At 38.8% G+C, this 15,404-nt stretch overlaps 1 protein-coding gene across 8 annotated transcripts in view; it reads right to left on the reverse strand.

Annotated features, from left to right (window-relative positions):
* The window catches only part of Ktn1 (kinectin 1), a 96,817-nt gene that overhangs the window by 19,717 nt on the left and 61,696 nt on the right, over positions 1-15,404 (reverse strand). For 4 of the 8 annotated variants that reach the window (XM_059273731.1, XM_059273727.1, XM_059273729.1 and 1 more), the window contains 8 exons: positions 14,966-15,056; positions 14,821-14,889; positions 14,024-14,061; positions 11,303-11,393; positions 9,546-9,614; positions 7,825-7,859; positions 5,290-5,380; positions 2,966-3,052 (listed from right to left, as the gene is read on the reverse strand). In XM_059273731.1, coding sequence (XP_059129714.1) covers positions 2,966-3,052; positions 5,290-5,380; positions 7,825-7,859; positions 9,546-9,614; positions 11,303-11,393; positions 14,024-14,061; positions 14,821-14,889; positions 14,966-15,056 — 571 coding nt within the window. The remainder of the gene's footprint in view (positions 1-2,965; positions 3,053-5,289; positions 5,381-7,824; positions 7,860-9,545; positions 9,615-11,302; positions 11,394-14,023; positions 14,062-14,820; positions 14,890-14,965; positions 15,057-15,404) is intronic. The other 4 variants (XM_059273734.1, XM_059273732.1, XM_059273730.1 and 1 more) reach the window with 1 other exon arrangement.

Consider the following 15,404-nt stretch of genomic DNA (forward strand, 5'->3'; position numbering starts at 1 on the left):
AAGTAATTTGCCTCTCCAGGAACACTTCAAACATACACCCTTCCTATCATTAAAACCTCACAGACGACTTTACCAAGAAACATGCATCTGGGTGGGATAAATGAGGCTTACTGACCAGTAATGGTTTACAAAAAAAGCAGTGATACTTTCCTATTCTGTTAAACAAAAGGGACAAATAAACTGGGATGGAAGTAAAGGGGGAGGGGCAGAGCTGACCACCGCACCAATGCCAGACATCAGCAAGAGTACTTCTGATATACAGTGGGCTGTCAAGTTCAACTAGTACTGATATTTAATCTAAAGTTGTTGATTTCTAACTCCAACTCCAATTATAAACTCAGAACCAGGGTTTGTCAAAATTAGGGAAACAATTTGATCACATACACATATCCCCTCAAATCTAATGCTCAAACTATTTCTACAAGATTTTAAAAAAAAAAAAAAGACACCTCTGAAAATGTACATCAAAACCAACAAAACCATTTCACATGCTACTGAGTCCAGCAAGCGACAGCAGGGGACGAGCAGCACCTCGGGCACCGCTCAGCTCTTTGAAATCTGTCACAGAAACTACAAACTGTATTCTATGCACTCAAACGTGCTGTATTATTAAAGATTAGTGGCAATACTGTACCACTAACAGCTGTTTTACCCAGTATTTTCAATAATTTAGTCAAGTCCACGAACTTGTACGTGTACACCTAACTGCACAAATCAGGGTATATTCACTTGAAGGAAACAACTGCTACTTCAGAGATGATCAAGAGGAGATTGTTCTCATTTGCCTACAGACAGCGTGGAACAGAAGCATCCTGAGACCACGGAGGGAGAAAACGTAGCTCATCATCAACAGCCACCAAGCAAACTACTTTATTCTACAGAGAATTTGGTGCTAAACAACAATTCCCATTCAACACTTAAAATAGATCTAATTTTAGAAACTGAATTATTCCCTTAGTTCCAGCATTGATTAGAATATGCAAAGTGCCTTTTATGTAAGTCTGTCATTTACAATTTCTTACAAGTATTTACTACTTTACAAGTAACTCCAGGCTAGGTTTGGGGGCTCACACTTTTTTATCCAGTAGAGACAGAGGCAGAGGTAGGCAGATTTCTAGGAGTTTGAAGCTATCCTGGTCTAATTAGCTAGTTTCAGGCCAGCCAAAGCTACTCTGTAGTGAGACCCTGTCTCAAAAGAAAAAATAAATAAGTAAAGCTCCAGAAGCTGGTATGGTGGCACACGCCTGTAACCCCAGACCTGGGAAGCTGGTATGGTGGCACACGCCTGTAACCCCAGACCTGGGAAGCTGGTATGGTGCACACACCTGTAACCCCAGACCTGGGAAGCTGGTATGGTGCACATGCCTGTAACCCCAGACCTGGAAAGCTGAAGCAGGAGGATCTCAAGAGTCAGGCCAGCATGGACTATGTACTGAGACCCAACCACACACAAAAGAAAAATCTAGTTAATAAAAACTAAACATTTACAGCGAGGGCTACACAAAGAAACCCTGTTTAAAAAAAAAAAAATCAATAAATAAACATCTAAGAACAGTATGCTACCCTTTATCTTGACTTTATTTCTAGCACCTAAAAACACTAAAGGTGCTTTACGTAGTCACATCACAATTTGTGGCACTTAATAAATCAACATCATTTACACCCATGCTGTGAAAGGATTCTCAGTTCTGTTAAGGGAAGGCTGGAGTCTATTCCCTATAAATCATTTACCTATCAAGCCATAATGCACATACTGGAGCTCCCTTTGTGCATTAGAGGATGCAACAATGCCTTGTACAGGAAAGGTAAGAAGAACACTTTAGCTCTCAATAGTCCAAAGCCCATACTAGAAGCCTCTTTTGTGACAGATGACTGCACAACAGGAACCCTTCACAATTAAACAGGACCTGTGTGGCTAGAGCCTCAGTCTCTGGCTGAAATCCCTCTGGCAGTAATAGCTGCCAACTGTCTCAACTTAATGAAAATTTTTACCAGGTTAAGTACTGCAGTAAGTATAAATCTACTGCACTAAAGGAAATATAACTGTACACATGATATTAGCAAATCTTAAAATTGTACACTACTAAAAACTGTTTCCAATGTCCTTAAGACTGTAATTAAAATGCAATAGATTACCTTGGCACACAAACACTTTCAGAATGTGGAATTAATCATATGGGGCATTCATTAACCTGGCTTCAAAATCCAATATTCCTGTTGCATTCATGCTCAGTTGTCCCACTTTATAGTTTACGCCTCCATTCTGACCCTTTTCCCTAGTGGACAGACAGGCTCAAGAAGAATGCCCTTTGTTGTTTTGAAGATAAAGGGAACATATTTGTCAGAAGTATTTTATATACTCATCAAGAGAATTCTCTATTCATACTAATATTACATACTTCACAGGACACATGTGCCACAACTGTCCAGCCACTTCAAAATACAAAGTCTCTCTCTTCTGAGGAATCACCCCTAGTAGCAAACTTTGAACTAAAACTTTTTCTGTACTATTTAAGATTTTGTTCTTTTCCTATCTTGTCTGAATCCTCCTGGTATGCTCTAGAGACCCCACTTTACTATGCATCAGAGATACATGCTAGGTTTTCAAACCTGTTCCATTAGCTCACACCGATTTCTCTGACTTCGAGACTTCATGGAAGTTCTCTCAACTACGCCATTGGCACACACCATCTGACAAGGACAGACCTGCACACACAGTGTTGAATCTGAGCCTCTCCCACCTACAGCTGCGCTCACCAAAACACCAACAAGGTCATCCCAACCGACCAGAGAGTGCCCACAAGTCTCAAGGAGCAGACAGATGAAGAAGCAGAGATGATGAAGAAGATAAATGGGGGTGACAAAGAGACACTATATTTAAACTGCAGTAACAGGAAATGCTTTAGTCTGATCTGACAAGCTGCAGACTCTCTCTGTGCACGGTGTTTCTGGAGTTAATTACAACCTTGGAAGTCTTGTTCACTTTGTCCTGCAGCATTTTTTCAGTTGATGCCAATGCCTCCATTGCTTCCCAGTTTTTCTCCCGAAGGTCCTAATCATTTTTAGAAAGAATGATTTCAGTTTATCCATTATTAAAAGATTTCTCCTTTAACTTCATCAATATTTTGCACTGCATTTAAATGCTGGTTACTGCAAAATTATTTCAATGGGAAAATGTGTATATTAGCCAAAAAAGGTAATGTTTAGAAGTTTGAATGAGGAAATAAAGATGCCCACTTCTCATGTTTTAGTATGCACACCAAATATGCCAGTTTTTACAGACAATCAACTGTACAAATGTGACAAAGAGGAAAGCATGTGAAGGTAAACATGCCAACCGGAATTACAGTTAGGACTTCAAGTTCATCATTAGAGCTGAGAACAGCAAATGCACAGTACTGCAAAAACACTTCTCTGTAATTGTAAAAGGATGCCCAACATCACCCTCCCGGGACTTTATACTGCCACATAACATTTTTTTTCTCTAACCTTGTTTTAAATAAAATTAGCACATTTCTGGGGTTGGGGATTTAGGTCAGTGGTAGAGCGCTTGCCTAGCAAGCACAAGGCCCTAGGTTCGGTCCTCAGCTCCGGAAAATTAAAAAAAAAAAAAAAAAAAAAAAAAAAAAAAAAAAAAAAAAAAAAAAAAAAATTAGTACATTTCCAATCTTCCTAGGAAAGGCAAAGTAACCCTCTGTGTTCTGTATCTTAGCATGGTCGAAATGGCCACCACAAGCAATCAGACACAACTGTGCTAGCCAGTTGACTGAAGCAAATGAAGCAGAGAAATGATAAAACACTTTTCATTAAGGAGAAACAGAGGCCATTTAAAAGCAAGCTCTGAAAGAAAGCAATTCCTTACTAAATACAAATAAAAACAATATGCTCTATTTCATCTTCAGAGTTAGGAATAAACATAAACAAAAACTAAAAGCCAATAATTACCATTTATTGCAAGTTTAGATGCCAAATACTATATTTAGCATTACACAAATTCTCATTAATCCTTACAACAATATATGATCTTTTATTCCCACTTCATAGATGGGAAACCACAGCTGAAAGTTAAGAAATCTGGCCAAATGTGTGGAACCAATGAGCGGCAGAACCGGAGTGGGCTGACGCCGCACTCTGCTGGCCTCCACTGCCCTGCCTCTTTTCCCAGGCTTGAAACCAAGACCTGCAGAGCTGCTGCGGCCGCTATGGCGAATGAAGCAAACTCCACTATTGTGCCTGCCTCATCTCAGAATCCCAGGAATAAAATGCAGTTACAATGTTAGAAATATATTGAAACATTCATGCCAAATTTTGTGGCTAAGTAATGCTGTTAGTAATTAACATTATGTAACACACAAAGAGCAGTTCACATACCTAATTTTGACAAACTCAGGGTATAAGAAAATGCCAACTTGTTAGTTAGCAATTTAACACAAACTTTCAAAGATTTAACATACATTGAAAAATACACATCTATTTATTATCAATATTCTCCTATCACTTAATAACATTTTGATCTTGCTCACAATTAGCAAGCACACTTTTGTGTGAAAAAGACATCTTCTAGCAAGAATACTTAAGACTACTAGCTACTACCTTTTAGTAAGAGAGAATTTATGAAATTCAACTGCATCTACTATTTGCTTGGTAAAAGCACTAGGATTTAGAATTCTTAAAGAACTAATCATTTCCATTTTAGCAAACATATATTCAAGTTCAAAGACCACTAGTAAATTTAATTACCAATATTTTTTACAGCCTCTCATTTGAAAAAAGCACAATTACAGAAAGTTTTACAAGCTTAATTACAAAGATTGAAACTGATATTTCTTTTAGGATATCAGGAAAAAAAAGGAACACAAAAATAACAACAAAAACATAAACAAAAACTAAAAGCCAATAAAAACAAAGGAAATGCCTTTGTTTTTAAAATAACAAGTCTGAAAGGCTTATTTTTCTAAACAAAAGTTTTAACACAAAGTCAATCATATTTTTGTTGTTTTTTTAAAGCTTTTTTTGAAATAGCTCAATACCAGTATTTTTTGGTATAAAAATTCATCTTTTTACTATTAAAACTGCTTTCCAATAAAATGATGACTCTAGTAACATCCTCAAAGACAGGAAGAAATCAAAAGTGCTCTCACACAAAGATCAAAAATTCTAAAGCAAAAATACACACACACACACACACACACACACACACACACACACACACACACACAAACTCCTTGCCCATGTTTCAACTCTAAGGCTCTACAATGGAAAAGTCTGTTTTCATGAATAGTGGCTTACATTGTTTTTCTTCCTCTGATGTTCAACAGCATTCTTCAAAGAATCTAATTCATTGCGAAGATTAGTTAATTCTTTTTCTTTTTCTGAAATTCTAAATCAGAATGTGAATATATTTTAGGAAAACAGCATCTAAAATAAACAATACTATAACTTACATATTAGATAAACAGTAATACCATCCAGATACCTATATTTCAATATTTTTAATACAAAATAAAAACAGGTGAACCTGTGAAAATGTAACTATAGATCAACTACTGTTTAGCATAAAGAACCTGTCCTATGAATTCTTGATTTCAAAAGTGGTTTCTGGGGCAAGAGCTGTACCTCCCCAGTCGGTAGAGTGCTTGCGCCTAAGATGCACAAGGCCCTGGTTTCAATTCCCAGCCTACGAGCCCCATGTGTGACTGCACAGCACTCACAATACTAACACTTGCATAGTGGAGCCAGGAAGAGTGGAAGTTCAAGGTCACCCTCACTATACAGTGAGCTGAAGGCCAGCCTAAGTTATGTAACTGTCTAAATGGGGTTGAGTTTGATACAAATGCAGTCTTTAAAAGCGTTTTATTTTAAGGCAATGAAATCAGTTATGACTAATTGGCTCATTAAACCAACAACATTATATTAAAGTAACCTGGTAGTCTATTGTTATTTTTACCCAATCTTAGGATTCATGATTTTGATTTTTGTTCGTTTTTCTCCTGGCCCTGTCCAGTGCCTTAGTTGTTTCCCAGAAATGCAGAAAGCAAAGAAAGGCAAAATTTCAGAATTCATTTGTGTTATACTTGAGCAGAACGTCCCATCACAAACAGCTTTCTTAAGACTAAAGGGCTGCCCAACAACCAATCTGGTCCTTGAGCTTAAAAACTGTTTGCTATACAACATGAAGTCTTCTCGAAAAGACTCATGTGATTGGAGTCTGGCCCCACATGGTGCTGCTATTTTGAAAGGGTCTAATAGGACCCATATGGAAAAAGTGTATCACTAGCAGTGGTCACTGAAAAGTATCTTGTTCCCAGTACAGATCCTCTGGGGTGGGGTTCCTAATACCCTGTTCTCCCCATTACAGCCCAGTGTCAGTAGAGCTAAGGACAATGGACTGCCAAGCATCTTGGTCAGTCACAAGTCTGATTCACAGTAATTAATACTTTTAGTTTCACTTTGGGGGTGTTTTTTTTTTTTTTCCAGAGGAGGGGTTGCTATGAGACAAAAATCTATGTTGCCAAGGTTGGTCCAACAATCACTGCTCAGGTAAACCACCTGCCTCCTCATGGCAAATAGCTGGGATTACAGGTGTGCACCACTGTGCCAGTGTCCTGCTTCCACAGTTTTAAATGTTTAAAAAACTAAAATAGGAGCCGGGTGGTGGTGGTGCACACGTCTTTAATCCCAGCACTCAGGAGGCAGAGACAGGCAGAGCTCTATGAGTTTGAGGCCAGCCTGGCCTACAGAGAGAGATCCAGGACAGGCAACAAAACTATACAGAGAAATCCTGTCTTGAAAAAAACCAAAACAAAAAACAAAACCTAGGGGCTGGAGTGCTACTCAGTGGTTAAGAGCACTGCTGCTCATGCCACGGACACAGCTGCTCCAGTTCCCAGCACCCACATCAGGACACTCACAACCACTTTCAACTCCAGGTTCAGGAAATCCAGTATCCTCTTCTGACCTCCAAGGGCACTGTGTGCACACGAGCACACACAGAAAGGCAGGAAAACACACATACATACAAACAACAATAAAATAAAACCTACGTGTACACAAAACAGAGTAACAATAGGAAACTTGGACTGCTATGGTCCCTGAGGCCTCAAGTACTGTCAGCTCATTACAGAAAATGTCTGCAGACTCTTTCCTTCATACAGCTGACCTCAGGACGCAGTTAAAACAACTAACCACCTGAGCCTACTAAATGGCCAACTTTACAAATAAGCCAGGATGGGAGAACATTCAGACTGTTATCTACTGACAGATGTAATATGGTTGGCATTTAGCATTTCGAAACATACTGTAAGCAGAAATGATTTTCATTTAGTAGCCTCTTAGAGAAATCAAAGGCCAACAACAACAAAAAAAAAGATGTTTCAGTTTCTTAAAAAAAAAAAAATCAAAGAGAACTGTAACAACTCTAAGTTTCATAAAAATGCAGTAGTCGAACCAAAGTCTGCACCCCGGGCCCAGAGTGGGACCCGAGCAAGAGCAAGCAGCAGAGCTGAGGCTGTGCTGATCTGAGGAAAAGCTCCAACGTGCAGCTCCACCCGCAACGCCCCCATCTGGGTTCTCTGAACGTCTACAGAAGACAGGAGTAAGAAAAGCCCAAACAGCTCCCTCAACAAAAGAATGGAAGGGAGAGACATGCTTCAAAACGTGCTTTAGTCAGCAAAGCACTACTGCTCACGGGCCTGCAGTCCAGAGCATTCCCTGAGAACTATTCAATTTAGACCACCATTTGAAATTACAGTAAATTCCCTGTCTGAGGGTAACTCAGCACTTAACTTTATAACACACCAAACTTTGAATCAATGCATTACTTACACTGTTTGTAATTCTTCCTGAGAGGGAAAAGATGCCTATTAAAAAAAAGAGTTAAATATTAGTTCAAAATAAAGCTCTCTAGAACATAACAAAATTAAATTCTTCTTGGAGATAAATAAACACCAAAGTGAAAAATATTATATCCTTTATTATGCCAGCACTCTGATTAAGCAGTTTTAATAAAAGCATATACAAATTTATAAGGTGTACTGAGTGGTAAGTCCAATTTTCACTATCACTCCATAAAGTGTTTACTTTGTATAGCACCGAGGTACTTTTCATATTGGCTCCTAAAACTATCTAAATAAAATCAACAACAACAAAAAAAAAAATTAAGAAAAGCTGATTTTCTCACATCCAAAAAAAGTGATTTTATATAGTATGCAAAGGTACACAGCTTTCACATATGGATACATAGTATGATGACCACCAGGGAGCAGGGAGTCTCAAGTGTCTCATAAATGCATTCTGATCTACTCATACATGTTCATAAAAATGATGGGTACACATATTTGGTAGGACTTACAACTTTGCTCAGTGGTAGAGCACTTGGCTGGCATGCACAAGGCCCCTAGGTTCAACCTCCAAAATGCCAAAAACTGTGTGTATATCATATATACTTATATATCTTCTTAAATACCTTATGTTTACTTTACCAAGCAGAAATATATATTAAGGGGCATATTAATGCTAGCCTATTACTTATAACATCTATCTTACATATCTGTTAGTTTCTTTACAATTACTGATTGTTTTATTTAAGAGGAGAAGGGTGTGCACTTAAACAGACCTCTGCCAAGACATTAGCTGACTTCCTAAAAAAAGCATTCTGTAAGACTGGGACATATGCAGGCACATTAGCACGTGTGTATATACTAGAGCTGGAACACTGATCAGAGCACACACGTGTATATAATAGAGTTGGAGCATTGATCAGAGCACGCACACACACACACACACACACACACACACACACACACACACTCACGTGTATATAATAGAGCTGGAATACTGATCAGAGCATACACACACACACACACGTATGTATATAATAGAGCGGAAACACTGATCAGAGCATACACATGTATATAATAGAGCTGGAACACTGGTCAGAGAACACATACACGTATGTATATAGTAGAGCTGGAACACTAGTCAGAGCGCGCACGAGTGTGCGTGCACACACACGTATGTATATAACAGAGCTGGAACACTGATCAGAGCACACACACAAATGTGTATATAAGAGAGCTGGAACACTGATCAGAGCACACATGTATTTATAACAGAGCTGGAACACTAATCAGAGCGCGCACACACACACACACACACACACACACACACACACACACGTATGTATATAATAGAGCTGGAACACTGGTCAGAGCACACACACACACACGTATGTATATAATAGAGCTGCAACACTGGTCAGAGCACACACACACACATGTGCGTATGTAGTAGAGCTGGAACACTGATCAGGGCACACACAAGTATATGTATGTAATCAAGCTGGAACACTGACACTAAGGCTACTTGCACATATTTTGTAAGTTACACTTTATTTTACCTTAGACATGGCACAGTAAATTGCTCTTATAGGAAACTTAAAGAATAAAAGAACCATCACTTTACTCTCCGTGAACATGTAAAAAGGACAAGAGCAAGCGTAAACAGCTATCACTGTAGATAAAGGAGAGACGTGGAATAGAACCTACCTGTTGGTGATTCTGCTGACTAAGCTGTTCAACTTGGGATTTAAATAATTTATTTTCATCTTGTACCTCCTATCAACAAAAATTAAACATGAATACCTAGACAGAGATTATGACTTTTCTATATAAGCTTTTAAAATGTCATACGATCGAGGAAAATTCCAAAATAGTAACAAATTTAAAAAGATGGAAACGGCCACATTAAAACATGCTGCTAAATTACAGTAATTGTGTTTAGTTCTCGTCTTGGAAGGGATGTTTCAGTGGAGTGACCCGACCCAACACGGTTAAGAACCTAGTGGAGGGTGGCACGCATCTGGCGGGCAGGGTGCAAGCTTCACCCCGCAGCCTTGGTCTAGGCCCCTCGTCATCTAGTAATATGAACAGGCTCAGTGACAACCTGAGGGGCTGCTCCTCCTATTAAATAAACACCCTGGGAGCACAGCCACTGCATCCTGGCGGGGATTAACAGCACAGCTGACGTCCTCTCCTGAGGTTAGAATGCTATTCTCACCACTCAGTGAGGTAAATTACAGATAAACTAAAATATATAAATGAGATTAAACTTATTAAAAGGAAATACAAAAGTGTTTATAATCACAAAATCAGAGGACTTTCTTCTTGTGACTTAAAACAGGAAACTGCTTATATTGAATATACAAAATTCTCAATTTTTGAAAGAGGGGATGGGAATCAAAGGAAATGTAACCGTACATAATAACAAAACATTCATTTTCCATATTACATAAAAAGATCCTAAAAATCAGTTTTTTTTTAAAGTCATCCCAAAGAAAAACTGTAGAACAAAATTTAAAGGGCACTGAGTATACAAATGGCTTAAACATACTAAGAAATCTCAACTTCTCTGTCTAAAGCAATTTAAAATGATCCCTCTTCTCAGATAGGACATCACGTCTACACCTTCTGCCAACTTTGGACACGAAGGGGAAACAGTGCTGTCGGCAAGAGTGTAGATTAAGTAAGAACACGTACGAGGAGCGCTTCAGCATGGCCTAAGAAAACTAAGCCTAAGTGTCCTGAGGAGAGAGGGGGTGTGACAGAACAAAGGCTCTTCAAGGTACTCCAGGCTGCTACAAATTTGCTGCCCCTTCAGACTAACATCCTGAATGAATTACACTGAATAGTAATTACATGAAAGGTGAGACCTGAGCTTCTCTTTAAACTATGAATCTCTCTGAAAACAAAGCAAACTTGCTTAAGCCATTAACACAAAATTTTACTTCTAGAAAGTATAAGACAAATAGTATTCAAAATCTGTATGCAAAGATAGCCACTAAAGTATAGTTTGTAACGGGAGAACAACCCTAAACTCCAGGTACCCTTATCAGCTGGGATTGCTTATAGAGTACAATACATAAACCCATTAAAGGTCAAGGGCAGCTGGGCATGGTGACTCACACCTTTAATTCCAACACTCCAGCTCAGACGCAGGAGGACTACAAGTCAGAGGTAGCAATTGCAAGGCCAGGCTGAGATACATAACTTGACGCTGTCTCAAAAAACTTTAAAAATCAAAAGCTAGTGATGTAGGTAAGTGATAGATCATTTGTCTTGTATGTACAAAGACTTGGATTCCCTGGATTTGATCAACACAAAACAAAACAAACTATTAAAAAGCAGAGGAAGGCACTCTATGAAACCAAGAACTTTCTCAAAAGACAGAACCAGCCCCCAGAGCACTCAGCTTTGATGGACAAGCCCCACAACCTGAACAACCAAAGATAATAACTCACACTTACCTGTAACAGCTTTGATTTGTTGGAAAGATCACTCTCTGTGTCTTTTAATATATCTTCTATTCTCTTAATTTCATTTTCCTTTTCTTTCAACCTAGAATTTTTACAAAGATCTTACATTAATAATGTACATGGAAAAGAAAAAGCAGATTCTGCTATCACCCCTGAGAAAACACAAGCAATGCCTACCAGCCATTGCTTTCTGTATTCTATCTACTTACAGTTTGTTTTAAAGATGGTATTTCCAAGCTCATTCTACTTCCTAGTCAAGAACAATCTAAAACAACATATTTTATTCTAACACTTCTTAAGTAAATATGGCATTACATAAGAGAAAGCGAAAATAAATGCTAAGTGCAAAACAGCATTTCAGCTACTTACTATAAAAACTACTACTTAAAAAAATGAAAGGAATTTTGCTTCCAGAAATCTTAGCCATAATTCATTAATCCTCAAAGTTAAAAAACACTCCTTGTACTAAAGATATGTGCATAGTATTTAATTTGGTTTGTCCTTACCCAAATTTTCTTCTACTTTTTTAAATTTTTTAGTACATTTATGGGGGTAGGGGATAGGTATATAGCTGCCATGGTGCACACTGAAGCTCAGAAAACAATTTATATGAGTAAATTCTCTTCTACCGTGTGTGTGTGGGGGGGGGGGGGGGGGTCTTGTGTGCCTACTGCCACAGTATGAAGAAGTCAGTTTTCTCTCTTAACCAACTGATCCTAGGAATTGAAACTCAGGTAACTAGGCTTGGGAGCAAGCACCTTTACCCAGTGAGCCTTCCCTTGCACACATAAGGCTTTAATCTAGCCCAAGCCAATTCCAACTGCCCTTGCCATTCTAAGCAACAATGCTCTCTCAACACCTAACACTACTAAATGATCTGTCAGTCTGTATTCTCAGGGCTAGAACCCATCTTTATTTATTTTGGCATCCCCAGTGTCTGAAGACATACAAGGCTCATCAAGTATTTGCTGAGTAGAACACTACTTTTATCCTTCCTTAATTTAGAAAGTGTCAAGACATTTATAGGTACTTATAAAAAATAATACAATAGCATACATAAAGAGTAAACTGAAAAAAAAAATAGAGAAAGCCAGACATATTGGTATATGCATGCATTCAAGAAGCTGAGGTAGGAAGAGTACAGTGTATTCAAGGCCTGCCTGGGCTACAGAGAAAACCTTGTTTCCTGAATGGGGGAAAAAAAAAGGGTGGAGGACAAGAAGAGGAGAGGGATGGATAAAAAGAAAGTGAGCAAGAGAAAGAAAAAAAATGTATGGAAAGACAGGGCAAATCTTAGATGTATACCCCTAAGTGGAGTCGATTTAAAAAGGCTGTGTGTGTACTGTATGGCTCCAACTAGGACACTCTGGAAAAGGTAAAACACAGAGGGAGACAGTCAGTGGCCGCCAGGTTTTCAGGGAGATACTGGTTGGAGACTGAATAGAGAGGGATGAAAAGGTTAACAAGAGAGTTCAGTAGAAGAGTGAAAGTATCCTGCATGACACTGTGGGATGCGTTGTTCTTAAACATTTGCTAAGAAAGACCTGATAGGAAACATGGTGTTCGGTTGCTAAGAACTGTAGTGCTATTTGTTCATCTGTGGTGATGATTGTGGTCACAATCATCAATACTGACGTGTTAGTAACAGGAGAAAAGGGAGTAGTGATACAGAAACTCTACTTCTCAATTTTTTCTGTAGATCTGACAGTGCTTCCCCAAAACTAAAGTCTATTAATTTACTAAAGGAAAGGTCAAGAGCCAGGTACAGTGCATACACCTTTAGTCCCAGCACTCAGGAGGCAGAGGCAAGGAGATATTCTGAGTCCCAGGCCAGCCAGGCTACAGAGTAAGACCCTGTCTTAAAAAAGAAAATGATAGGACAGGACAAGAAAAATTAAGGATAGAAATAAGCCTAAAACTATATACTTTAGTGATTATATACCCACTGCAAGACACCATAAATGTATCTCTAAGCTACAAAGAGAAACTCTGTCTCAAAAAACCAAAAAGAGAAAGAAAAGAAGAAAAGGGGGGGGGAACGGGGTTGGGGGGTGGGGAGGTGGGAGACAGAGACAGAGACAGAGAAAGAAAATCAACTTTTGCTGGGCATGGTGGCTCATACCTATATTCCCAGCAGTTGGGAAAAGAAAGTCATGGCAAGTTTGAGGCCAGCCTGATCTACCTAGTAAGTTTCAAGCCAGCCTGAGCAACCAAGTGAGATGCCATCTCAAAAAATAATGACTTTTGCAGGATTAAAAAAATACTGTTCTGGTATTAACACCTAAGAAGGCAGATTTCTATAATCTAACTGGTGGTGATATTTTTATTATTCAGTACAGAACTAGCTTGGCAAGATCCATGCTTCCTATAAGGAAGTACAATTATGATATGCCCATAATCTGTTATGGCTAAGATTACCTCCTGATTAAATAAAAATCAACTGATTTCCTCTTTATAATAATTGAATGATTTGTTTGTGACAAAAAAAATCTAAATTTGCAGAAAGAATATTGGAGAAAATGGGCAAGTCTTTAGACATTCTAAAACATTTAAAGGATCTCTTCTTTACCAGTCATCAAGCAGAAATTTCTATCTCTAGACTATAATTAATACTTGACCATGAAATCAATGGCCTTTCAGAGACCCATAAATACTTAATTTTATGTACATTCTGGCACACATCATCAAAATACTAGCTAAAAGCATACTTACATATTTTCAAGTTCTTCAAATCGTGCTGTCGAACATACCTAAGAAACAGATTCACCTTTTTAATGTTAATATCAAAACAAATCAGTTATTACATTATACATGCCAAACCACCCAAGTATAAAATAAAAATATAATGTGTTAAATTTAAGATTAGATTGTTTATTTTAAAAAAAAAATGAAACGCTTTTTTTCCCTTTCCATCGTTTTTTGGAACAGGAGCTCACTATGTAACCCAGGCTGGTCTCAAGCCCACAGTGATCCTTTTACTTCAGCCGTCCAAGAGATGGGATCACAGGTATGAGCCAACAAGCCTGGAGAGAATGAGTTTTCCTGATCATATTTACCTTCTAAAAGGTATTTTTCTAAGCCAGGCTGTCGTGGCATGTGCCTTTAATCCCAGCACTTGGGAGGAAGAGGCAGGAGGATCTCTCAGTTCGAGACCAGCCTGGTCTACAGAGCAAGATCCAGGACAACCAGGGCTACACAGAGAAACCTTGTCTCGAAAAACCGAAAAGAAAGGGGGGAAATGTTTTCTAAAGGATCATATAGTAGTATACCAAAGGAGCACAATTAAGCATAAGCCTGGAGTGCATGGGACAAAGGAAGGGAAAGAAGCACTTAGCTACTAGCTTGACACTCAGGCAATTCAACTTGGCTGGACAACAGTAAAAGTAACTGAGAGCAGTAAGTAAACTATGACCCAACACAGAAACTGAGAGTGTGTGTCTTCTTATCTCTAGAGCCTTACACAGAATGGCATACTGCTCACGAAGCACACTGTCATGTTTATACTGTACCTCTGGCAAATCGGGCTGTGCTACCTCGTGAACATGAGCCTTCAGAGATTCGTTTTCTTCTTGAAGATCCTTAAAAAGAACAGATGGGAATTGATACTCAAATATCAGCAAAGGGTTCTTGTCCCTTCTGTTTTTAACTTCTCACCTGTATCCACTTCCCTCTATCCCTCAGGTCTTTGTCCTTGTCTTCCAAAGCAGCCTTCATGGTGTTCACCTGTTCTTCCTTGCCTCTTAACCTGGCAAGTTAGTAAGAGAGAGAAATAAAAATTTTTCATGATCTTAAAAAGCAAAAGTAGAGCCGGGCGGTGGTGGCGCACGCCTTTAATCCCAGCACTCGGGAGGCAGAGACAGGCGGATCTCTGTGAGTTCGAGGCCAGCCTGGGCTACCAAGTGAGTCCCAGGAAAGGCGCAAAGCTACACAGAGAAACCCTGTCTCGAAAAACCAAAAAAAAAAAAAAGCAAAAGTACTGAAGACTGTTAGAATATCCCAGGTGTTTTTGTAGTCCAGATCCACTGGACTATTGTAGAAATAAGTATTTTTATAAACCATTAATATAAAGGAATACAAGATTTGAGACACCAAA

This window comes from Peromyscus eremicus, chromosome 9, assembly GCF_949786415.1.
Source record: "Peromyscus eremicus chromosome 9, PerEre_H2_v1, whole genome shotgun sequence".
NCBI lineage: Eukaryota > Metazoa > Chordata > Mammalia > Rodentia > Cricetidae > Peromyscus > Peromyscus eremicus.